This window comes from Ursus americanus, chromosome 23 (genome assembly GCF_024610735.1).
Source record: "Ursus americanus isolate L20-20 chromosome 23, mUrsAme1.1.p, whole genome shotgun sequence".
NCBI classification, from domain to species: Eukaryota; Metazoa; Chordata; class Mammalia; order Carnivora; family Ursidae; genus Ursus; species Ursus americanus.
In genome coordinates, this window is record NC_142149.1 from 32931813 (window position 1) to 32957831 (window position 26019).

At 36.1% G+C, this 26019-nt stretch overlaps 1 protein-coding gene and 1 long non-coding RNA gene across 5 annotated transcripts in view; one reads left to right on the top strand and one right to left on the bottom strand.

Moving 5' to 3' along the window:
- The window catches only part of MED13 (mediator complex subunit 13), a 269001-nt gene extending 253069 nt beyond the window's left edge, over positions 1 to 15932 (top strand). For all 3 annotated transcript variants that reach the window (XM_087854559.1, XM_087854560.1, XM_045773567.2), the window contains 10 exons: positions 188 to 407; positions 1392 to 1583; positions 1781 to 2004; positions 3799 to 3941; positions 4468 to 4626; positions 4738 to 4923; positions 6881 to 7029; positions 8640 to 8813; positions 11486 to 11586; positions 11924 to 15932. In XM_087854559.1, the coding sequence (XP_087710685.1) occupies positions 188 to 407; positions 1392 to 1583; positions 1781 to 2004; positions 3799 to 3941; positions 4468 to 4626; positions 4738 to 4923; positions 6881 to 7029; positions 8640 to 8813; positions 11486 to 11586; positions 11924 to 12056 (1681 nt within the window). In that variant the 3' untranslated portion in view covers positions 12057 to 15932. The remainder of the gene's footprint in view (positions 1 to 187; positions 408 to 1391; positions 1584 to 1780; positions 2005 to 3798; positions 3942 to 4467; positions 4627 to 4737; positions 4924 to 6880; positions 7030 to 8639; positions 8814 to 11485; positions 11587 to 11923) is intronic.
- LOC148107978 (uncharacterized) overlaps positions 1 to 26019 on the bottom strand; it is a 39627-nt gene that overhangs the window by 12814 nt on the left and 794 nt on the right. Inside the window, exons 2-3 of one of the 2 annotated variants that reach the window (XR_015721335.1) lie at positions 23290 to 23503; positions 16016 to 21719 (exon numbers count right to left, since the gene is read on the bottom strand). This is a non-coding gene — a long non-coding RNA (uncharacterized LOC148107978). Of the gene's footprint in view, positions 1 to 16015; positions 23504 to 26019 lie in introns of those variants that run through there. The other variant, XR_015721334.1, reaches the window with a different exon arrangement.

Genomic DNA, 26019 nt, shown 5'->3' on the forward strand with positions numbered 1-26019 from the left:
ACCATGAAATTGTGTGCGTTTACTGTTCTATTTGGAGAGAAAGAGGTGTCTCTCAATTTTTAGAGAAGCTCTCAGACACCCCCCACCAGAAAAAGGGGAGAGGTTATTGAGAACCTGCTTTTTGATATTACCTCAAAATTATGGTACAACTTTTTTCCTAACTGTTTATTTCTACCTTAAATTTTAGCACGATGGATCGGGATAAAGTGGGTATCCCCACAGATGGTGACTCACATGCAATCACTTATCCACCTGCAATTGTTGTTTATATAATTGATCCTTTTACCTATGAAAATAAAGATGAGAGCACTAATTCTTCTAATGTATGGACTTTGGGGCTACTTCGATGCTTTCTGGAAATGGTCCAGACTCTTCCTCCTCATATTAAGAGTACTGTTTCTGTACAGGTAAGAATGATAACTTTTGCAAGTTAAACATATATAAAACAGTTTGATGTAGACAGAAGTTTCAAAAATACTATTTTGTATCCAAGTTGATTTTTTTTTTAAAAGTCAAGTTCTATTACATTTTACTTTAAGTGATACTATAATTGAACCTTAGGGATTTTCTAAAAGATAAACTTTATAATCATACCACAGTAATAATGGAGAATAAAAAGATTGTATTTAAGTACATTAAATATTTCTCTTGTGTTATTTTTATAAACCAGTTTTTAAATCCATAAGCTTAAATAGAAGACCAGAGTATGGATCTATATAAACTAGAGTTCTAAATAAGATAGATGGCAAGTAAAAGTAGAAATTAATGATATTAGGGATGCCAGGTTGGCTCAGTTGGTTAAGCTTCTGACTCTTGATCTTAGCTCAGGTCTTGATCTCAGGGTCATGAGGTCAAGCCCTTGGCATGGAGCCTACATTTTAAAGTAGGTGGGGAGTGCTGAGTAGCTCAGTTGGTTAAGCGCCTTACTCTTGAATTTGGCCTGGTTATGGTGTCAGGGTCCTGGGATTGAGCTCCCTCTCGGGCTCCGTGCTCAGTGGGAATCTGCTTGAGGATCCTCCCTCACCCTCTCCCTCTGCCCCTCCCCTCGCTCACACATGCATTCTCGTGCGCTCTCAAATAACTCTTTAAAAAATAAAAAAATTAAAAAGAAATTAATGATATTAACTTGTTTGCAGAGATTCTGAATTATTTCTTTATAGACTCATCAATGGCAGTATTAATATTATTGCTGTGTAGAAATTTTAAAAGGTTTACGTAACCTGTTAGTAAAATTGATTATTAAAAACCTATATAATAAAATTCTTTAGAATATTAATTAGGTTTTGTTTAAATTTTCTAGTAAATGTTTTTAACAGGGTTTTAGACCCATGGTTCTTTTTATTTTTATTTTTGGAAGTTTAACCTTTGTAATATTTGCCTATAATTCTTAGATTGTTCCTTGTCAGTACCTGTTACAACCTGTGAAACATGAAGATAGACAAATCTATACCCAGCATTTAAAATCCCTGGCTTTTTCGGCCTTTACCCAGTGTCGGAGACCACTTCCAACATCAACCAACGTGAAAACATTGACTGGCTTTGGTCCAGGTTTAGCCATGGAAACTGCTCTTAAAAGTCCTGATGTAAGTATGTTTTCTATGACCAAAGTTATTGAATGACTATACGTTTTATGATTTTATACAAAACTAAATGCAGTTCTCTGTTTAGTTCTCATTTTCCAATTATCTTATAATTGGGTAGAGATAATATATCACATTTTCAATAAAAGATTTTTCTATGATTGTGTAGTACCATACTACCTTAATTTTTTATTTTACAGAGACCAGAGTGTATTCGACTTTATACACCTCCTTTTATTCTGGCTCCAGTGAAGGATAAACAGACAGAGCTAGGAGAAACATTTGGAGAAGCTGGACAGAAATATAATGTTCTTTTCGTGGGCTACTGTTTATCACATGATCAAAGATGGATTCTTGCATCTTGCACAGATCTATATGGAGAACTTTTAGAAACTTGTATCATTAACATCGATGTCCCAAATAGGTACCTCTGTTTCCTTAAGTGTATCATTATATCATCCATTTTAAAAAATTTTCTCTCACACACAGTGTTTCATTTTTAATGAATAGAAAACTGTTCGGAAGGTCATGTTCGTTAAGTTTTGGGATTGTGGGTGCTTTCCACTTTTTTGGGTAGTGAATATATTGTATAATTAGAAGTAATTTTGAGTGATCTTTGTTACACAGACAAAGGAGATTAAAGTCCCTAAATTCCATGTAATAAAGCTTGAGGCAGTGATTTCAGCCTAAGAAATTTTAAGGAATGGAATGAGAGCGCCCTCTGCAATTAAAAAAGAGCATCCTGTGGCATTTATTTCTCTCAAGTACCATCTAAAATATAATCTCTAATTAACTGAGTTAATTTCCTTGTTGACTGAAAATTTTCCTTTTAAATGTTGGAATGTCTTCTGAAAATGGTGGCCTTATTTTTAGAATTCTTCCTGGTAGTAATTAGTTATCATGCTCAGTTATTTATGAAGGCTGTAACTAATAGGTCACAATAGGTAAGCCTCATATTAAGTTATAACCTAATAGACATTTCTAGTAACATGTTTCAAAGCTAGTGAACAAGGCCTAAGAGAACCTGAAAGGCAAGTCCATGACGTAATGTTCAGTTTTGAGGTTTGGTTCTATCCTTTATTTTTTTATTATATAAAGATCAGTTTAAGTTCAGAAGTTGATATATGCAGAAAATGTTTAATGAAAATTAGGTTATAGTGGTGCTGAGAAGTGGACTATAGAAACACTGATTTTATATTATTGGTTATAAAGATTTATTGACCATTTTTAATAAACATTAGAGGAATACTTCCTACCGTATTTCCTTTACACAATTTTGATTTTTTAAAATTCTCATTAAGTGAATTTTGGAAATAGTATGCTTATCTGTGAAGGACAAGAAAGAGTAGAGAAGGAATATCACCTTTCCAGTACAAAGATAGGATTGCCATTTGACTGAAAGTAGAAGTGATACAATGATTAAAAGGTCCAACTCCAGAGTCATAGTGACCTGGGTTCAAATCCCAATGCTGCTACTTACTGGGCATGCAATCTTGAGAAAATTACTTTAGCCAGCTGAGCTCCAGCTTGCTTCTCTGTAAAACTGGAAGAATAATTTTATCTGCCTCGTAGGGTTTATTAGGCTGAAATGAGATATAATGTGTAAATTGACTGGGTATAATGCTTGCTATATATTAAGTACTCAGTCAGCCAGTCATAGCTACCGTTGCTCAGCCACAGAGTGCTTATGTCATGTTATTTGCCTAATAAAGGACATGCATGCAGAAAACACAACAGTGTTTGGTCTGAGAAGTGTAGTATTTTGTAATATTCTTCAACTTAAAGTATAGAGGAAGGGTTGGCACACCACAGCCCGTGGGCCAAATCTGGCTACACGCGTTTAAGTATTATCTGTGGCTGCTTTCATGCTGCAGCAGCAGGGTTACTGTTGCAACAGAATCTTGATGGCCTCCAAAAGCTTAAATTGTTGGCCCTTTAAAGAAAATGTTTGCCAGTCTCTGGTGTAGAACAATGTTTCTGATGAATTTTGGTGTTTCGTGGACAATTTTTAAGTTAAGAATCTATTTTAATGTGTATTATGAAAAACAGAAAGCATGCTAAACCTATGGTTTTATGTATATTCTTGCCTAGGACTTACGTAAAAATTGTCAAACATTAAAAATTGGGACATTAAAAAATAGTTTTTTACAAATTTGAGCTCTTTTAAAATGTTCTCTTACGAATTTTAGAAATATTTAATTGTCTCTTTGTACAACAGAGCTCGTCGGAAAAAAGGATCTGCTAGAAGGTTTGGTCTACAGAAACTTTGGGAGTGGTGCTTAGGACTTGTACAAATGAGTTCATTACCGTGGAGAGTTGTAATTGGCCGCTTAGGAAGGATTGGTCATGGAGAATTGAAAGGTAAAATTGCGCTTTGATTGTTAAGTACTTCAATTTCTGCTTTATGTTAATTAATACACTGTCAGACCACATCTATGTGTATGTACTGAATAAAATGCAGAGGTTATAAAAACTAGTTTTTTGTTTTGTTTTCAAAGAGGAATCACATATGTCTGGGTCACAGATGGCTTAATTCCAGTTTTAAAAGGACATTTTACTATATTTTGACTTGAATAACCAGTGTTGTTACTACTGTTCTTATTTATTGTCTTCCATTTTTTCCTCTTTCTGCTTGTTATTCAGCTCATCCCCTTTTTAGCAGATACTAATTGATGTTGACATACATTAAAGTTAGGGGGACAAAGGATGTTGAGTAACATCAGCAATAAGAGATTTTTGGCTTCATGATAACTCCTATTTGAGGAATTCACGAATTTTAAAACCATTATGTTTTAACTTTAGTTCTAGAGGGTGTTAACAATGCTGTTACTTTGGATATTGTTTTTTTTTTTTTTTTTTTTTTTTTTTTTACTATTGATACCCACAGATTGGAGCAGTTTGCTGAGTCGTCGAAACTTGCAGTCCCTAAGTAAAAGGCTCAAAGACATGTGTAGAATGTGTGGTATATCTGCTGCAGACTCTCCCAGCATTCTCAGTGCTTGCTTGGTAGCAATGGAACCCCAAGGCTCTTTTGTTATTATGCCAGGTTAGCTATCCTTAGTTTATATCAGATTTAATTCTTCATGTGCTGTGTTTCTAGTATTATGTAAAATTGATTCTTTTATTGAAAGAAAAAATAAATTCTCTTTATTTTCAGATTCTGTGTCAACTGGTTCTGTATTTGGAAGAAGCACCACTCTAAACATGCAGACATCTCAGCTAAATACCCCACAGGATACATCATGTACTCATATACTTGTGTTCCCTACTTCTGCTTCTGTGCAAGTAGCTTCAGCTACTTACACCACTGAAAATTTGGACTTAGCTTTTAATCCCAACAATGGTAGGTGCATTGTTCTTTAAAGGTTTGCAAATATAGGGGCGCCTGGGTGGCACAGCGGTTAAGCGTCTGCCTTCAGCTCAGGGCGTGATCCTGGCGTTATGGGATCGAGCCCCACATCAGGCTCCTCTGCTATGAGCCTGCTTCTTCCTCTCCCACTCCTCCTGCTTGTGTTCCCTCTCTCGCTGGCTGTCTCTATCTCTGTCAAATAAATAAATAAAGTCTTTAAAAAAAAAAAAAATAAAGGTTTGCAAATATAAAATAAGCCTGGATGATTGTGGCTGACTTTAGGCTGAAGAGTGCCTCCCCAAACCTATCCTTGTCCGGTAAATGTTTCTGAAACCTATGAATGTTAACCTTAGATGACCAAAGAAGACTTTGCATATGTGATCAAGTTAAAGATCTTGAGATGGAGAGGTTATCCTGGGTTATGCACTGTGGGCACTAAATGCAATCATGTGTATCCTTATAAGAGGGAAGCAAAGGGAAATTTGGTGATGCACAAAAGAGGAGAAGGTCATGTGATGGAAACGGAGGGAAGGAAAGTCAGAGAAATGATGCTGTCCTGCTGACTTCAAAGATGGAGGAAGGGGCCATGAGCCAAGGAATGCAAGGAATGTAGTTCTAGATACTGGAGAAGAGAAGAAAACAGATTTCCCCTGGAGCCTCCACAAAGAGCATAGGCCTCCTGGTTCCTGATTTTGACCTAATGACCAGTACTTTGATTTCAGCCCAGTAAAACTGATTTTGGACTTTTGGACCCCAGAACTGTAAGAGAATGAAGGTGTGTTGTTTTGAGTCAACAAGTTTGTGGTAGTTTGTTAAAAAGGCAGTAGGAAACTAATACAGCCATTCTTCTACCTTAGTGATATTGGAACTAGTGCTGTGAATTATCTCATATGTACTTATTTTAAAAGACAACATTGATCATAAAATGCACAGGTTTTTGCCTGTGCTGCTTGCTATCTGTACATAGACCATAGAGTTTGTAGCACATTTTATATTCCTTTCTAAATTGATTTGCCAAAATAATTTATATAAACTGCCATAGTAGGGGATAACTCTTGTAGATAAACTTACAGATTACATTTAGTAGAAGAGAAAATAAATGATATTCCATTTGCTCTGAGGTACCTTAGAAAATGGTACATCTCTAAACTCACAAGTAGGGGGTCACCTGCCTTGTCCCTGATTTTGACATAATGACTAGTACTTTAAAAAAAGAAACAAAATCACAAGTAAGGAGTATTTATTATTTTCTTCTTTCAGTGGTTTATGCAATAACTTGAATATATTTTACATAATAAAGAATTAGAGTATTAATTGTGCATAGTCCCCATTTTAAATACATTTAAAAACAACACACGTTTATTATCGTACAGTTCTGGAGATCAAAAGTTTAAAATCACTCTTAACTGGGCTAAAGTCAGTGTGTCTTCAGGGTTGGTTCTTTCTGGAGGCTGTAAGGGAGAATCTGTTTCTTTGCCTTTGCCAGCTTCTAGAGACCACCTGCACCTCTTGCTCATGGCCCCTTCTTCCATCAGCAGCAGTGTAGCATCATCACATCTCCATCACTGACTCTAACCCTACTGCCTCCCTCTTATTAGGACCCCTGTGATTACATTGGACCCACCAGGATAATCCAGAATAATCTCCCCATCTCAAGATCCTTAGCTTGATCACATCTGCAAAGTTCTTTATGGTAACATATTCACACATTCCTGGGATTAGGATGTGGACATCCTGGGGGAGGGCATTATTCCCACTACCACATGCTTGTTTATAATGTGTAATTGTTTATATGGCTCCTAAAAACAATACCTGGCACATGGTAGACATTCAATAGATGTTAATTAAATTAACCCATTTTGGTTAAAATTCATTATTTTAACCCTCTCCTATAAATGACTGCAGGATGTGAAAAATGGAGGATTTATTTATTTTTCTTTCTCCTGTATAGATGGAGCAGATGGAATGGGTATCTTTGATTTGTTAGACACAGGAGATGATCTTGACCCTGATATCATAAATATTCTTCCTGCATCTCCAACGGGGTCTCCTGTACATTCTCCAGGATCTCATTACCCCCATGGAGGTGATGCTGGCAAGGTAACTGTATTATAAAAGCTTAGTTAATCTAAATGTCATTCATTAACTTATTAATGGATTGATATATGAAATAAAACATTTTTTTCCTTGGAAATTAGCAAGAAGTGAGATTAATAGTACGTTTCTGCACGTCTGTCTTACAGGTGTTACTACTTTGAATTGTGTATTATAAAGAGAGTCTCTAAGGCTCTGCTGTCCCTGACTTCATGTTTTCTAGACTACTTGGCTTTAGTCCTCCTTTCGTAGTTTTCCTGCCACTTTACCATAGCTTCTAATCAGGTATAGGATCAGATTACCTGAGAATTAGTATATGCTCTAAGAGCTGCCATTCATATCAGAGCTGTGAGGAGGAACATAATAGAAATACTAATTTTCTCATGAGAACAGAAGAAACACTGACCACCCTTCTTCTTCCCTCTGTCTTAATTTTTAGCATTTGGGAAGCAGGCTGTCTTGTCCTTCTGTTTGAACTCAAAACTAATTGGGCTTCCTTGGAATAACGTCTTTGAGTGAAATTATATATAACGGTTGTTTGATTGTTACAGTATGCATATGTTTAGAACCTGCCCTTTTAAAATAAGGATCTTTCTCTAGGTTTACCTTGCATCCTTTCCTTCCCTCCTTCCTTTTTTCTTTCTTTCTTTTTTTTTTTTTTTTTAAAGCTAGAAAGAAGTGAGATTTTTGAGGTGCCTGGCTGGCTCAGTTGGTAAAGTATGCAACTCTTGATTTCAGGGTTTTAAGTTCGAGCCCCACAATGGGTGTAGAGATTACATAAAAATAAAAAACCCTGGGGAAAAAAAAGTGAGATTATTCAAAAAATATATATGAGTATAGAAAAGCACCAGTAATCTCATCACTTTAATAAAATCACTTTTACTTTTAGCAGATTACGTTCCTTTCACATGCATTTATATTGCAGCTTTCAATATGTATAAATTAGTGTAATCAGGTTTTTAACATCGTTTTCCCATAATTTGTTATTCCCAAAATGTTAGACATTTAGCATTTTATTTTTTTCTGTTGTAGCTAATGTTGCAGTGAACATTTCCATACATATCATTTTTCTTCTTTTTATCTATTTCCTTAACATAAATAAAATACATGGACTAATCTAAAGGATATGAGCATCACTTAATAGTTGTCCCTTCCCATTGCCCTAATGCTTTCCAAAACACTAATAACTGCATTTTATAGTGTTAGATGAACAAAACTAAATGTAATTTACCTTTTGGATTGAGGCGTGGTGGTCAGGAATTAGTTGAGGAAGTAAGTTAGAACTTTCATTGAACATTTTGTATTTTTCAGTTGGTTGGAAAGGCTTATATATATATATACATACACTGAACATGGGCTCGGCATAATAATACAAACTTGTTAGACAGCTGGTATATTAATTTCCCCATATAACTCTTAAAACTCATTCTTTTAATATTGTTACTAATTACGATTTTCTTATTAAGTACATGCCAATTGATTTTTTTCAGTATCCTTTAGTATTTTTTTAAATAGATGTCATAAGATCGTGAGACTGATTACCATAAACCATTCTGTATATCTAGTGCCGAGGTATAGCAAATGAACTAACACACTTTTAATTTTCTCTATTTAAGGGTCAAGGTACTGATCGGCTACTTTCAACAGAATCTCATGATGAAGTAACTAATATTCTTCAGCAACCATTGGCCCTTGGTTACTTTGTATCAACTGCCAAAGCGGGTCCGTTACCTGACTGGTTCTGGTCAGCATGTCCTCAAGCACAATATCAGTGTCCCCTTTTCCTTAAGGTATTTCCATTTCTATGCCAGTTCCTAAATAATGCTAATTGATGGCTTAATTCCTAAGAAATGTAGAGGAGTGTCTAAGGTCTTATTAAATGCATTGTGAAATAGGACAAGATCACAAAGAAGTTATCTAATTATGAAACAGCTCTACTTTTCAAATTGATACTAAGTTTGAACTTCTAATTAATCTTAAGTCATATTTCTGGGACCCTTGCTCTTATATTTGGAGCCGCACATATGGAACTTTAGAGCTGAGTGAACCTTATATTACTTTTAATCTGACCTTTTCATTTTCTAGGTGAGCATATTAAAGTTGAGAAAAACTCTCATTTGTCCAAAGTTATAAATTGATAGTAGACCCAGGACTACAGTCTGGATCCTTTCATGATTATACTGTATTCTTTGAATTACATCATACTGCTATTATGCCACAGTATTTTGGGGATTAAAGGATTCATAATTTCGTAAGAATATTTGATATTTAGGTCCATTTACTACCTCAAAATTTTTTTCTACCTTTGTGTAAATTGCTGTGTTAAAACTATTAAGTGGTTTTCAAGTGCTAAGATTCTCAGACCCATAGTAACTTATTTATCAAAACAAGTTCATTAGCAAGTGACATAACGAGGTTGAGATACATTATAAAATGGTAAAATGAGATGTGAAAGCCCTGTCCAGAGTTTGTTACTGCTGCTGCTTTACTACTATTCCAAAATATGAAATTCAGATCTGATTCACTTATTCTTAACGTTACACGCACCAGAAGTTGACTGTTTTATTCTAGAAGTCATGCTAACCTCACTTCTTGCCAGTTGATTTTTTACTTGTAGGGTTAACGTTGAATACTATGCTTAGTTTGGGGGCATTATATTTTAGTGGGTACCTGAACCAATAGGCTTGCCCTCTCTTAAGCCTGTTGGTATTAAATCTTGATAATCTTGGCCCCATCGAGTCAGTGACATTTGAGACTAAGCATTGAACTTCTGTAGCACATTCATAAAGAATACAACAGCTGTTGATCTGAATTGACTATTGATGCAATAATGTATTTAGGGAGTGTCAGCCAAGGTAATAAAGTTTTATCATATGACTTTTCTTCCCCTTCCAATATATGTACAGTGGTCTGTACAGATCTCATTACAAGAACATATTCCCAAGTGTGTTTCTGCAAAATAGTAGCCCTTGGTGTTTCTACAAAACAAAGGGTTCTTTGGTCCTTTGGGAAATGTTGCACATGCTTTCTACCCCCTTTTGTTGTTATAATACATGTATGCACATTCAAAGTCTCTGAAAAACAGCAATAAATAACATTGTATACCTACTATTTCCCAAACTTACTTTAATACACAAGAAAGCGATTGTGTAACACCAATTAATAGTTCATGACCTTAGTGTTTCACGGAACATTTTTTTAGGAAACACCACTTTACAGAAAGTCCAAGGGACTATCCAGATTCTTTTCTACTCAATATTTATTTGCAGAGAGGATAGTGTAAAGTGGGCATTCACCCTCAGATACAGTGTAACAAGATTAGGACTTCTGGTCTGAATTACCAGGTAAGGCATAATTTACCATAATTTTGTTCACCTTTTGTTTTCATACATTCCATTTTATTTCTTACACCATAGGCAGTAAAACCACCTGATGTGTTTCTCTTTACTTGGAAAAATAATAGATTGTTACCTAGGTGATTAAAAAATCTTTTTATCATAGAAATTAAATGGTAATTTCTGGTACTGACTATATTCATCTAATTTGTAGTGATCTGCCATATGAGACTTTTGCTTATAATTTTATAAATCAAGAGTTTATGGGCAGTTAAAAAATATATATCTTTGGTTATATTCTTGAATATATAACACAAGAGTGTGTGTGTATATATATATATATATATATATATATTACAGTTGTAGAGGAGAGATCACCTAAATATAAAATAGTACCTTTTGCAGTATACAGAATGAGATCTGGTAAGAGTTTCTTCATCTCTCATAGTTTTTTTTAACACTTTATATAATATTATTGACTCATTTAGCAAAAAATGATTCACTTTAATTGAAATTCCTTTCTTCCACTCTTCATTGTCATACTGAAATGGGTGTGACAGTTGTCACCAAGCCTCCATTATGAAATTGCATGGGCAAAAGAAGGCATTCTATGCACTCTACTAGAGTGCTTACAATTCCACCATAGGTAGCTTTGTTTAAAATTTATAGCTTTGTAAGCAGTATATTTGCATATGCTTACTCCTCTTCACTTTTCTTTGCTGGACCTACGGGTATGTGCATAGTTTAAAGTTCTATGTAACCTGTAGACAGACTGTTCAGGTTTATCCGCTTAGTGCTTCTGTAAGCATTTACACATCTAGGCCTGTTATACTCAGAAAATAGATGACTTTAAATGACTTTTAAAATAACTTTTAAATAATTTTTTAAGGATTATTATGTGGTCTCAAAAGCAATAGAGCTGATGAAAATAAAGTAAGATTGAATATAAATTATGCACTTAAAAATTAATTCTGTAATAAACTAGTTAAGAAGAACAAGCATCTTTATAGTGGTGCCCATTCATTACATAGGTCTAAAAGGTATTTCATCAAGGACGAGACCATGGGAAAATAAGGTAAAACCAACAACTTTCCCTTTGGCTGACTGATTTCCTGTTTTTTTTTTAGGCCTCTTTGCACCTCCACGTGCCTTCAGTGCAATCTGACGAGCTGCTTCACAGTAAACACTCCCACCCACTTGACTCAAATCAGACTTCAGATGTCCTCAGGTAGAACTCTTTTTACCATTAAAGGTTCTCTATTGCATCTTTGAAAGAATATAATGTTGATTCTTACGTATTTTTCTCATATTTGGCAATAATTTACAGTTGTGTACTCTTGGATCTTTAGATGAAGTACATCATTCAGAATGAATGCTTTTCTTTCTAGCATGTGTAATCTTTTGAGGATACTTTTTATGAAAATTAGTTAATCTTTAATCTCCCCAAGGACCCTCTATTCCATACCTTCCACGTTTTTTAAAGTGGCTTTGAATCTTAAATGCCATAATTAGGAAATGCTTCAAAAATCTACAGTGAAAGTAAATACATGACTTACACTTTACAGGTTTGTTTTGGAACAGTACAATGCACTCTCCTGGCTAACCTGTGACCCTGCAATCCAGGACAGACGCTCATGTCTCCCAATTCATTTTGTGGTGCTGAATCAGTTATATAACTTTATCATGAATATGCTGTGATCTTCATTCGATGGAACAGTGCAAGAAAAGAACAAGGAAAAAAGATATTTCGCTGCAAGATTAAGTTACAGTTATCTTCTCAGTGAAAGTCATCTGTGATGGGGTCTAATTCTTATTACTTCAACAAATATTGTTTTGACTTGGGGGGAGGGGCTATAACCCTGCTATTTTTCATTGACTATACTGAACTCTTTAGGATGATGACTGATCATACAAAACGTATTATAACATTTTCGTAGCAAAATTAACCTTTTTTTTTTCCAGTCACAGTATTTGTGAAAAGTAATGAGCCATAGTACCCAGTCATGTTAAATGAATATTAAAAGCATGGAGAGGAAACATGAGGAACAATGAATTTCAACATATGGCTTCAGAACATCAAGATGTTCTTGTATTGGATTATAGTATCTAGTATTCAAAAATGCCTGCATCTCTTATTTATTGTAAGTTTTTAAATGTATAAATTGTCTTATATTTCTTAACCTCTTTTATAAAAATTTTCCTAGAAGGTTTATACTGCCTTCTTGCTTTAAAGCAATTGGTCTAAAATATATGTAATCGTCTTAATTAAAAAGTTGCAGTAGGGTTGCTTTTAGAGTATTATTTTTTTGTAAGGGGGTGGGTGGGACAGTAAATTTGTATTGTCTCGATGTACAGTTTAATGGGGATAGAGGGGGAATAATGTCCATACCATTGTGTGTGGAGGATTTACAGCTAAGCTGTAGTTGCAGAGTACATGTACAGTAATGAAGTTCACTGTGTTTATAAATTGAAAAGGTACCGGGTCTTACAGCATTTTATATTATCACACCTTTACAGAATAACTGATGGCAATATACAAGTGATATTGTTGGGTGGTTTAACTTAGAATAAAATGAGAATTCTTCAGTTATATTTTGTACTATGGTTTAGGGCTATGACTAATATTTCAGGCCATTTCCAGTGAAAGAAACTTAGTTTTACAAGAAAAACATTTGCTACTGAATGCTTAAACTAATTTTGGTGTTTAATGTTACATGCTTAAATGTTTGGGTTTTTTTTTTTTTCAGTTTTGACAGTGGCACATCTAGGCATGGGAATATTATTAATTATGAAAATTATCTTCAGGATCTGCTATAAGGTTGAAATTTAGCCCAGCTCTAGGCATTTTACAAATTATTTTAAGAACAGTCACTCTGATTGTTTGACTTTTTTTGTTTTTTAAATTAAAGATTGGGAATGTGTGTGAGAGTATGCATATGTATGGGTGTGTGTGTGCAATCAAACTGTGGTGTAAATAGATTCTCAGTGAATTCTGGTATTCAGACTCTATTCCACTAGTTAAAGAACCATTTTCTAAACTTAACCTGTTTCCTTTTGCCTTTTTTATTTATTTAATTTTCTTGGTTTGGAGATGGCAGTCCCAAACACCAGAGTCTGTACTTTTCTGTAACACAGCTCAGATTAAGGCAGGGCATATGCCAAGGAGGTTCTCACCTCCCTAAAGAAGGGACTTGAATTTTAGGGACTTTAATTCACCCCTTCCTTCAATACAGCTTTCCCCCTTCTTGTTTGCACATGCCAAGAGAAATGCTTTTTTGCAGGCTTTACCCCCTTAAAATGTTTCTACAGTGCTGCTCACAAGAGAGTCCAAGTTAGCCTCCTACGTATGTTGCTGACTTGAATTCACAGTCACCAAGTCTACCTATCTTTCTTGGAAGCAGTCTAACAAAATTCTGAATTTGTACATTCACTAATTCTCCACAAAGACAAAATCAGTTGTATTTACAAAACTGTAATTCGGTATGTTTTGTTTTGTTTTTACTGAAACTTGTTTTGTAAATACTGTATGCTTAGCTTAAATATCACTTTCTTATGAACAATATAACTTCTTCAAATTGTGTATATTAAAACATTAGCAAGTCTTGTTTTTTCTATAAAGAACACAACTGGTGACATGTTTTCAATCACTTCAAAATTACAATGCAATTCCAGTGGTCAGCATTTTTGAAATTAAAATTTAAAGATCACATCTCTGCATTCATTTTTAAATTATGCTAGCACACTACAGATTATGTTGGCATGTTTTGTTCTGTACTTAAAAAAAACTTGTCTGAGATTTGAGGGAAAAGATGCTTATTTGGAATTTCTATAAAAAGTATCCTTTTTTATATACTTAGCTCAGTAGTGACTTTTAAAAATAAAAGCTATATTCTCAGTTGTTTAATATCACTAGCTTATAGTAACCACACCTCAGTTTGAAAATAGATTTTTAAAAAATTATTCCCTGACAGTTTCTTTTATATGGAGCCATAAGGAAGGAACCCAGTATACAATTCCTTTTTATCTGGGAATCAGGGAGTAGTTCCCAAATATACAGGATTTACTGATAAGATTTTTTTTCTTCCCTTTATATATAAGTTCACACTTAAATAGAAAATTATTAAATAGCCATTAGAAAAGGTCAGGAGACTTATTTCAGAAAAAAAAAATTAAGCCTTTTATGCAGGATGATGGATCTGACTTACTAATGTACTGTCACAGACAAGTATGGGTAGTTTTTTTTGTTACTTTAAATGGTAAGCAAAATAATATATACTTTCTACCAGTTGATCACCAACACCTTGACTTCTTTGTTACAGTGCTAATGTCTGTTTTTTGTGCAGTTATCCATTACCAAGCAGGGTGGAAGTTCAGTATTTTGGCATTTAAAAAGATTAGTTATATAATGTCTGCTTCCAGCCAGTGAGAAACATCTAGCCATACTTTCTTATGCAAGCCATTCAGTTATCAGGACTGTGAATTAACACTGTATGAATAAATTTCTGTACACCTTATTGTTTGGCCAGAAGGCCACCAAGTGTACTTATATGTAATCCTTAAATTTTAAAGTAGCTGTAATTTTTAAATCTTTCTAAACTTTTCTTAAACCACTAAAATTAAGCTCTTACTACTTAGTCAACTATCCTCAGCTGTATTCGTACTCAATTGTCAGTATGGCACAGATTACTGTATTAAAATATTCTCCTTTCGTCTTCATATTTACCTTCTGAGGTAATTTTTTTAACTTAATGTGTTACTACAAAGATTTGCAGATCTTTAATCAAGCACTATGTTAATACTGTAATATCAAAATACTATGTTGCATTATTTAAAATGTTCAAATTGAATACATTAAAAGGAAGTTTTTAAATGCTGTTGCATCATATAATTTGCTATTCATCCACTATGGCATCACATATCAGTCTATTAACACATTTAATGTTGCATGAGTAATGTTTTGGTCTGGGTTTCCTCTTAAGATTTTAGTTTGTCTAAATTAAGGAAAAATATTTTTGACGTACAATTTTTTTGGCCCTGCTACCCCCCCCCCCCCCAAATCAGCTGGAAATCTTAACCTTCCGGTTTTTCTTGGTGTTTTAATGGGCCCAGAACTGTGGTTTAAATTTTCATATATGTTTTCTCTTTTGTGGAGTATTAATTAAAAAACTGGATTTGGGACCTAAAATACTCCTCAGGTTGATATATTCATGAAGTTTTAAAATAGCTTTAGTTTTCAAAGCAAACTGGATTTGTGGACCTTAAAGTTACTGAGTTTAAACTACAAAATTGTAACGTCATTACTGGACATGTCAGCATCAACTCTCTCAAAATAGCTTGGTCACTTTATGAAGGGGCGTTTTAAAGTTGTTGTTTAGCAGTGACATTTAATATGGTCCAATTGCTTTTTTTTTTTTAATGTGACAAAAAAAAGAATAAGGAACAAACACTATTGCTGCCGAATGCCGTAACACTGAGTTGTACAAATTGTGATTGAGGAAATGAAAAGGTTTATACTTTTTAAAAAAAAACAAAAAACAAAACTTCAAATGGAATAAATTATTCATGAAGCCTTCATTGTGGTGTCTCATTCTGTTAAAAATATTTCCATCTTAAACTTATGTAAAAATTATTTTTTTCATCATAAGTGGAAAGGTGTAATCTAAAAATTGATGGATTTTAAATTTTTCCATCTGAAGTACTTTATTTAAACAATTTTAACTATATCAGTGATTAATATGCAAGAAAATTGTATATGTAATTACATATTCCTTTTAGGCTGATCAGTTTGGTATCAGTTTTCTAGTCTAAACAAGATACTTTCACATGTTTAAAGCTTAGTTCTATCCTATTTTTTTGATCACATAAATGTTTTTCAGTCATCATACAGGGGTTCAGATATGAACAATCCATTAATAATATTTTGTGTAAGCAGCCATTTTAAATATTTATGTACAAACTTAAGCTGAGTAAGGACAAACCCCAAAATTGTGTTCATTTTGAAATCGTTTCTGCTAGCAAAAATTTTAAACTAAGCCTTTAAAAGGAGGTGTATGTTGTTGGAACTTGTACCTTATTAAGTTATTCTTTGTCTCACAGTTTATATTACCTGTGATTTTTTTTTTTCTTGGTAGCTTAAAATTCTTTATGGCTGCTGCTTGTTCTAAATACCAAAAGTCTTACATGGTCTGTCTCTTGCCTTTTTTTCCACAAGCCTCAAAATGGGCTTTTTTCATGTGTTTTCCTCCCAGTCTCCTAGGCATAGGAGTTCTTTGAATGCCCTATGGTTATTTTTGCCTTAAGGCTTCCCTCACTTTCCACATACACCCTTGCCTCAGATCAGGTCCCCAGGTTACATTCCTTTATTGTAATATTCTATGTGGAGCCTTCATAGTGTTTTTCAGTTTGTATGAATAGTTGTCTCAAACAACCCCATGAGGGCAGAAACAGGGTCTTGTTTTGCTTACTACTGCATGTAGAATCCAACACATCTAGCACGTTACTAAGGCACTGAAATATTTGAATAGATTTCTTGTGGTAAGTACATCAAACTACAGTAGTTGGCTGAAGTGTGAGTTTTGCAAATAATTTAAATGAATTTGTACAATTCTAATTAGGACTATTTTCATATACGTAGAAATAGTTTAGAATCACTAGATTAGGATTCTTGTGCTCTTTGAAGTTTGCCGCCTTCTCGCTGGTGACTACAGACAAAACATTGAACCTCTTGAGGTCACTTTGTTCATTTGTTACATGAACTCAACAGTAAGCATACCTTCCTAACATTAGCTTTGTGAACCTCAAAGGCTTACAAAAAACACTTAGAAATTTGTAAAATACAAATGTGAGGGATGATTAATATAATACCTATGTTCTCTAGAAGAGTCAAATCCAGAATAGTTAAGGCTTGCCAGAGGGAAAAAAAAATGCTTAAAGGCTACAATAGAACTTTTAAAAACATACTTCTAGGCGTGCCTGTGTGGCTAAGTTGTTTTGAGCATCTGCCTTCAGCTCACGTCATGATCTTGGGCTCCTTGGATCAAGTTCCGAGTTGGGCTCTCTGCTCGGCAGGGAGCCCACTTCTCCCTCTCACTCTCCCTCCGCACTCTCCCTCTCAAATAAAGTAAAATCTTAAAAAAATACATGCTTCTAGCAAGATCAAGGATGGAAAAAATGCAAAGTATAAGTATTTAATACTTTATCTTCCTTCTGTCCTAACCTACCCCAACTAAAAAGAAACCAGGGGCGCCTGGGTGGCACAGCGGTTAAGCATCTGCCTTCGGCTCAGGGCGTGATCCCGGCGTTCTGGGATCGAGCCCCACATCAGGCTCCTCCGCTATGAGCCTGCTTCTTCCTCTCCCACTCCCCCTGCTTGTGTTCCCTCTCTCGCTGGCTGTCTCTATCTCTGTCGAATAAATAAAATCTTTAAAAAAAAAAAAAAAAGAAACCAGCTTGAAATGATCTTTAAGCTCTAAAATGTAAAATAACTTGTCTATGATGAAATTAAAATCTGAGATCTTTAACCGACTTAAGGATTGAAAGGTGCCAGGTCCAAATGAGTTACATCCTCAGTGCTAAAAGAACTTGTAGATTATGATGTCAGAAATGCTGTAGAAAAACTGGAAGATGCCAGAGGAGTGGAAACGTACAACATCCCCGATTTTTAGTTTTAAAAAGTTAGCTACTAACAAATTTACTTCACTTTATGAACGAGATCATTAGAAACCAGCATAGTTTCACTAAAGCACTTTTAATAGACTATTATACACTAGATATGAGATACAAACCTTTGACCTTTAGTCCTAGTCTGAGAAACGTACTTGTATATACGTAATTAGTACCATAAGCCCTCTAGAGTGATATAATAGTGTAGTGCATATACAAGAGAGAATAGAATAGTTGAACTCGATCTCTACGTTTTGACAGCATTAACAAACTGATAAGAGTATAGAGATGCATATTCAGATTATTTAATAAGGTTTCATGGTATCATTACACTTAAATCATTAATTCAAGCCAGTATTAAGTACCATACTGTGCCAAGGGCAAAGAAAATATAGTTCCTGTCCTCCAAGTACTTATATTCTGGTAGGAGAGAAGAGGGGTTTTTGTTTTTTGGTTGGTTAGTGTTTTTTTGTTGTTTTGTTTTTAGGAGAGACAAGTTTTAACAATATAGTGCAATATGTGGAGTACTGTGGTAGAAGGAAGCAAAGGGTGTCTTGGGAACATCAATGAGGGATACTTTAATGAAGAGGTGGTTTGTCAAGGAAAGATTTCTTAGCAAGGAAACACTGGAAGTGAGACCTAAAGAATACATAGATACTACATAAAGAATAAAGGAATTTCAGACAGAAGGAATGGCAGGTGGGGAGAAGGTCCATGAATACCATGAAGGATTTGGGAAACAAGCAGTTCCAATAGACTAAAACAGAGGTGCTTATGGGGCACCTGGGTGGTTCAGTCAGTTAAGCGTCTGCCTTTGGCTCAGGTCATGATCCCAAGGTCCTGGAATTGAACCCCGCATCGTGCTCCCTGCTCAGCTCTCCCTCCTGCTCTAGCTACTTGTGCCCTGTCAAATAAATAAATAAAAATCTTAAAAAAAAAAAAAAAAAAGGCGCTTATGGTGGAATAGATAGATAATGCAGGAGTCCAAGCCAGAATTAAGAAGTCACGAGCATGAACAACTTAATTTTGAGTGCAACCTTAGGGAAATGAGCCTTATCCCAAAGCAGGGAAGTGTTTTAGTAGTTGGGATGATTAATAATTAATTGAACAATTGGCTCAGGTCATGATCCCAGAGTTCCAGGATGAAATCTCACATCTGGCTCCTTGCTCAGTGGGGTGCCTGCTTCTCCCTCTACCTCCTGCTCCCCCTGCTTGTGTTCTTTCTCTCTCCACCCCGCCCCCGACAAATAAATAAAACCTCAAAAAAATTTCCACGGTGAGAAAACTGAAGCTAGATGACTCCTGAGATTGTTTTACTTTGAAATTCTACGATTCTCTTTCCAAAGAATATTGGTCTTCCTTTAAATACCCAGGTCTTCTAATTTCTTGAAGCTTGTTTACTTGGCAATAATCTACACCTAGCATACCTGAAAGACAGTATTGTTTTTTCTTTCTTTTTGTTTCTCCTTTTCTTCCTCCCCTTAGTCTTACTGAAAAATAGCTAAAGTGGGAAAGAGTAAGCTAGTCAGAGGAGAATACTTACCTCACTTAGGAAGGAGTCTGCTATTTTGACCTGAAGTATAGGACTACACAACATGTTTTACCATATCTAAACACGGTAATTGTAAGACATTTTATGTAACACTAAAACATAAAAAATGCTAAGTAAATTACTCTACTGATTTTAAGACATCCCAGTTTCAGGGGCACACTGGTGGCTCAGTCAGTTAGGCATTTGACTCTTGACGTCATCTCAGGTCATGACCTCAAGGGTTGTGAGATCGAGCCCCACCTTGGGCTCCACATTGGGCATGGAGCCTGCTTAAGATCCTCTGTCTCCCTCTCCCTCTGCCACTTCCCCCCACTTGCAGACGTTCACTCTCTCTCTCCCTCTCTCAAATATTTTTTAAAAGACATCCTAATTTCAGAGATGTTAAAATGTAAAAAAAAGGTGCACCTGAGTGGCTCAGTCAGTTAAGCGTCTGACTCTTAATTTTGGCCTAGGTCATGATCTCACACTCTTGAGATCAAGCCCCACATGGAGCTCTGCGCTTAGTGCAGAGTCTGCTTGAGGATTTCTCTCTTTACCTCTCCCTCTGCCCCTACTCCCATTCTCTCTCTCAAATAAATAAAAACTTCAAAAAATAAAATGTGAAAAGTCACCAGAGTTGATCAAATAGATCTTTTTGTGAGTAGAAATGGTAATGAGACTCAGTATCACATTGGTCTTAAAAGAGGCAGCCCACGGAATGGAAGAATATATTTGCAAATGACACTACAGATAAAAGACGTATCCAAGATCTACAAAGAACTTCTCAAACTCAATACACAAGAAACAAATAAACAAATCATAAAATGGGCAGATGATATGAACAGACACTTTTCCAGTGAAGACAGACAAATGGCTAACAGACACATGAAAAAATGTTCAAATCATTAGCCATCAGGGAAATTCAAATCAAAACCGCACTGAGATACCATCTTACGCCAGTTAGAATGGCAAAAATAGACAAGGCAAGAAACAACAATTGTTGGAGAGGATGTGGAGAAAGGGGATCCCTCCTACATTGTTGGTGGGAATGCAAGTTGGTACAGCCACTCTGGATAACAGTGTGGAGGTCCCTTAAAAAGTTAAAAATTGAGCTACCCTATGATCCAGCCATTGCACTACAGGGTATTTACCCCAAAGATACAGACGTAGTGAAGAGAAGGGCCATATGCACCCCAATGTTCATAGCAGCATTGTCCACAATAGCTAAATCGTGGAAGGAGCCGAGATGCCCTTCAACAGATGAATGGATTAAGAAGATGTGGTCCATATATATATAATAGAATATTACTCAGCTATCAAAAAGAACGATTTCTCAAATTTGCTGCAACATGGACGGCACTGGAGGAGATAATGCTAAGTGAAATAAGTCAAGCAGAGAAAGACAATTATCATATGGTTTCACTCGTCTATGGAACATAAGAAGTAGGAAGATTGGTAGGAGAAGAAAGGGATAAAGAAAGGGGGTAATCAGAAGGGGGAATGAAGCATGAGAGACTATGGACTCTGGGAAACAAACTGAGGGCCTCAGAGGGGAGGGGGGTGGGGGAATGGGATAGGCTGGTGATGGATAGTAAGGAGGGCACGTATTGCATGGTGCACTGGGTGTTATACGTAACTAATGAATCATCAAACTTTACATCAAAAACCGGGGATGTACTGTATGGTGAATAACAATAAAAAAATATTATAAATAAAAGAAGTTTCGAAATTGATTTTAATTTAATTTGGGAATGAGCTTCAGAGGAAGCAGATCTAAAACTCAGAAGTTCATGAACCAATCTTTTTTCACTGAGTTCTATATGATTGTCAAAATGATTTCACTGGCAAACATTGCAATGTAGATTTGAAAAGACTTTGACTACGTGGATATGAGTGGGGAGAGGCTAGAACCTGGGATGACTTCCAGGTTTCTGGCTTGAGCAATTCTGGGTAGTGGATGATACTCACTGAGAAGAATTGGAAGAGAAGAATGGGATGCCTGGGTGGCTCAGTTGGTTAAGCGGTTAACCGTCTGCCTTTGGCTCCGGACATGATCCAGGGTCCTGGGATGAGTCCTGCATCCAGCTCCTCGCACAGGGATGAATGTGCTTCTCCCTCTGTCTGCCACTCTCCCTGCTTGTGCTCTGTCTCTGACAAATAAATAAAATCTTAAAAAAAAAAAAAGAATTGGAAGAGAAGGAAAGGAGACTTGGAAGAATATAAGTGTACATTTACACTCTATCTTATTTGGGCTGGGTGTGTTCTGCTGTTATCTTTCTTTTTTTTTTTCCTCCTTTTTAAAAAAAAGATTCAGTTGGTTAGGCAGCTGCCTTGGGGTCAGGTCCCAGGGTCCTGGGATTCAACCCTGAGTCAGGCTCCCTGGTCAGCGGGGAGTCTGCTTCTCCCTCTCCCTCTGCCCCCTCCCCCGCTCATGCTCTCACTCTCTCAAATAAAATCTTAAAAAAAAATTTAAAAAAAGATTTTATTTAATTACTTGAGAGAGCATGGGGGGGGTAAGGGGGAGAAGCAGATTTCCCACTGAGCAGGGAGCCCTACACAGGCTCAGTCTCAGGACTCTGGGATCATGACCTGAGCCAAAGGCAGATGCTTAACTGACTGAACCACCAGGCACCCTTTTCTCCTTTGTTAAAATTTAAATTCATTTAATTAACATATAATGTATTAATTTCAGAGGTAGAGGTCAGTGATTCATCAGCCTTATATAATATCCACTGCTCATTATGTCACATGCCCTCCTTAATGTCCATCACCCAGTTACCCCATCCCCCCACCCCCCCCAGCACCTCTCTGTTTCCTATGATAAAGAGTTTCTTATGGTTTGTCTCCCTCTCTGTTTTATTTTTTCCTCTCTTCCCCTATGATCCTGTTTTGTGTCTTAAATTTCATATATGAGTGAGATCATATGATAATTGTCTTCTTCTGATTGGCCTGTTTCGCTTAGCATAATACCCTCTAGTTCCATCCACGTCATTGCAAATGGCAAGATTTCATATTTTTTTTGATGGCTGAGTAGTATTCCATTGTATGTATATATATACCACATCTTCTTTATCCATCTGTCGAGGGACATCTGGGCTCTTTCCATAGTTTGGCTATTGTGGACATTGCTGTTATAAATATTGGGGTGCAGGTGCCCCTTTGGAGCACTACAGTTGTATCTTTGGGGTAAATACCCAGTAGTGCAATGGCTAGGTGATAGGATAGTTCTATTTTCAACTTTTTGAGGAACCTCCATACTGTTTTCCAGAGTGGGTGCACCAGCTTCCATTCCCACCTACGGTTTAAGAGGGTTCCCCTTTCTCCACATCCTCGCCAACATCTGTCGTTTCCTGACTTGCTAATTTTGGCCGTTCTGACTGGTGTGAGGTGGTATCTTATTGTGGTTTTGATTTCTATTTCCCTGATGCCAAGTGATGTGGAGGATTTTTTCATGTGTCTGTTGGCCATTTGCATGTCTTCTTTGGAGAAATGTCTGTTCATGTCTTCTGCCCATTTCTTGATTGGATTGTTTGTTCTTTGGGTGTTGAGTTTGATAAGTTCTTTACAGATTTTGGATACTAGCCCTTTATCTGATATGTCATTTGCAAATATCTTCTCCCATTCTGTCAGTCATCTTTTGGTTTTTGTCTGTTTGGTTTTGACTGTTTCCTTTGCTGTGCAAAAGCTTTTTATCTTGATGAAGTCCCAATAGTTCATTTTTGCTTTCGTTTCCCTTACCTTTGGAAACGTGTCTAGCAAAAAGTGCTGCGGCTGAGGTCACAGAAGTTGCTGCCGGTTTTCTCCTCTAGGATCTTTATGGATTCCTATCTCACATTTAGATCTTTCATCCATTTTGAGTCTATTGTGTATGGCATATAGAAATGGTCCAGTTTCATTCTTCTGCTTGTGGCTAAGTGGGATTTATTCCTGGGGTGCAAGGATGGTTCAACATCTGCAAATCAATCAATGTGATACACTACATAAATAAAGGACAAGAACCATATGATCCTCTCAATAGATGCAGAAAAAGCATACGACAAAGTACAGCATCCTTTCTTGATTAAAACTCTTCACAGTGTAGGGATAGAAGGAACATACCTCAATATCAAAAAAGCCATCTACAAAAAGCCCATAGCCAATATCATCTCAATGGGGAAAAACTGAGAGCTTTCCCCCCAAGGTCAGGAACATGGCAGGGATGTCCACTACCAGCACTGTTGTTCAACATAGTACTAGAAGTCCTAGCATCAGTAATAAGACAACAAAAATAAATAAAAGGCATCCAAATTGGCAAAGAAGAAGCCAAACTCTCACTCTGTAGATGACATGATACTCTATGTGGAAAACCCAAAAGACTCCACCCCAAAATTGCTAGAACTCATACAGGAATTCAGCAATGTGGCAGGATACAAAATCAACGCACAGAAATCAGTTGCATTTCTATACACTAACAATGAGACAGAAGAAAGAGAAATTAAGGAGTCGATCCCATTTACAATTGCACCAAAAACTACAAGATACATAGGAATAAACCTAATCAAAGAGGCAAAGGATCTCTGCTCAGAAAACTACCGAACACTCATGAAAAAAATTGAGGAAGACACAAAGAAATGGAAAAATGTTCCATGCTCATGGACTGGAAGAACAAATATTGTTAAAATGTCTATGCCACCTAGAGCAATCTACACATTCAATGCAATCCCTATCAAAATACCATAAACTTCTTTCACAGAGCTGGAACGAATAATCCTAAAATTTGTATGGAACCAGAAAAGACCTCGAATAGCCAAAGAAATGTTGGGAAAAAAAACCCACACTGCTGACATCTCAGTGCTGGACTTCAAGCTCTATTACAAAGCTGTAGTCATCAAGACAGTATGGTACTAGCACAAAAACATACACAGATCAATGGAACAGAATAGAGAACTCAGAAATGGACCCTCAACTCTATGGTCAACTAATCTTTGACAAAGCAGGAGAGACTATCCAGTGGAAAAAAGACAGTCTCTTCAACAAATGGTGTTGGGAAAATTGATCTGCTTATCTTAGACTGAGATGGATCTGCATGTTGTTTCTCCATTAATGATCACAGGATCATAAACAACTAGAGTTGGAAGAGATCTTAAAAATTACTTAGTTCACACCCCCTTTCTCCTCTCATTCACCCCTCAAAACAGTTTTTGATTTCTCTTCATATTCCTCCTGTGAAATGACCATCCAGGTAGATTAAATTATTTAACCTCTCTTGGTCTCAATTTCCCCACAATTATAAAATAGAGACTATTACCTACCTCAGAAAATTAAATCAGATAATAGATATAAAACACTAGTGCCTAGCAAGTGTTCAATAAATGTTATTAATTATCAGCTTAAAAATGACAATGTCCAATTTGTAAGCTAAAAAACTGTGAAATCAACGTTAGTGTGTAGTGACCAGCAATTAAAAAAAATTTTAAAGATTTTATTTTTAAGTAATCTCTATACTCAATGTAGGGTTTGAACTTAAACCCTGAGATCAAGGGCTGCATACTCCACCGAATGAGCCAGCCAGGTGCCCTTGAGTAGCACTTTAAAGACATGAAATAGGGAGCACCTAGGTGGCTCAGTTGGTTATTCATCTGCGTTGGGCTCAGGTCATGATCCCAGGGTCCTGGGATCTAGCCCTGTGTTGGGCTCCCAGCTGAGCTCTGTGTTGGGGAGTCTGCTTCTCCCTCTGCCTCTCCCCCAAGTCATAATCTCTTGGTCACTCTCTCTCAAATAAATAAAATCTTTAAAAAAGAAGAAATAGAACATAAACATGTAGTACGTGTATTATTTCATAAATTTTGTTCCATTTAAATGTGGGTATAGAGGTGCCTCGCTGGCTCAATTGGTGAAGCATGCAACTCTTGATCTCGGGGTTGTGAGTTCGGATCCCGTATTGGGTATAGAGACTACTTAAGAAAATAAAATCTTAAAAAAAAGATTGGGTATATATGCACGTGTGTCCTGGGTCACAATGTGAAATGTATTACTGTAGGTCAGGTGGAAAAAAGTTTGAGAAACACTGCAACACAGATTAGTTCTCTTCTTCCTTTGCTGATTTTTAATGTTGAAAGCAGATTTTATTAGGAGATTATCATTCTATGCAAGCCTTGGAAACTATATAGTATGAAGTTCCAGCTCTGTCAAATATTTTTGTTTCCAGTTTGTAGCACAATATCCGGTAAACAGAAGGTGCTAAATGCACACTGATTGTACCAGTAACTAGAAATGGTATGAAAATATATAGAGATTAGTAGCTCTTAATCTTTTCTGGGTGCTTAGACTCCCTTTGAGAGATTGTTGAAAGTTTTGAACCCTCTTTCCAGAAGTGCCAAGCACTCACAATTTTACAGATTCTAGGCAATTCCTGAAACTCCATCCATCACTTTCTATGGATCAATGGACCCCAAGTTTTTGGTTTTAAATTGAAGTATAGTTGACATA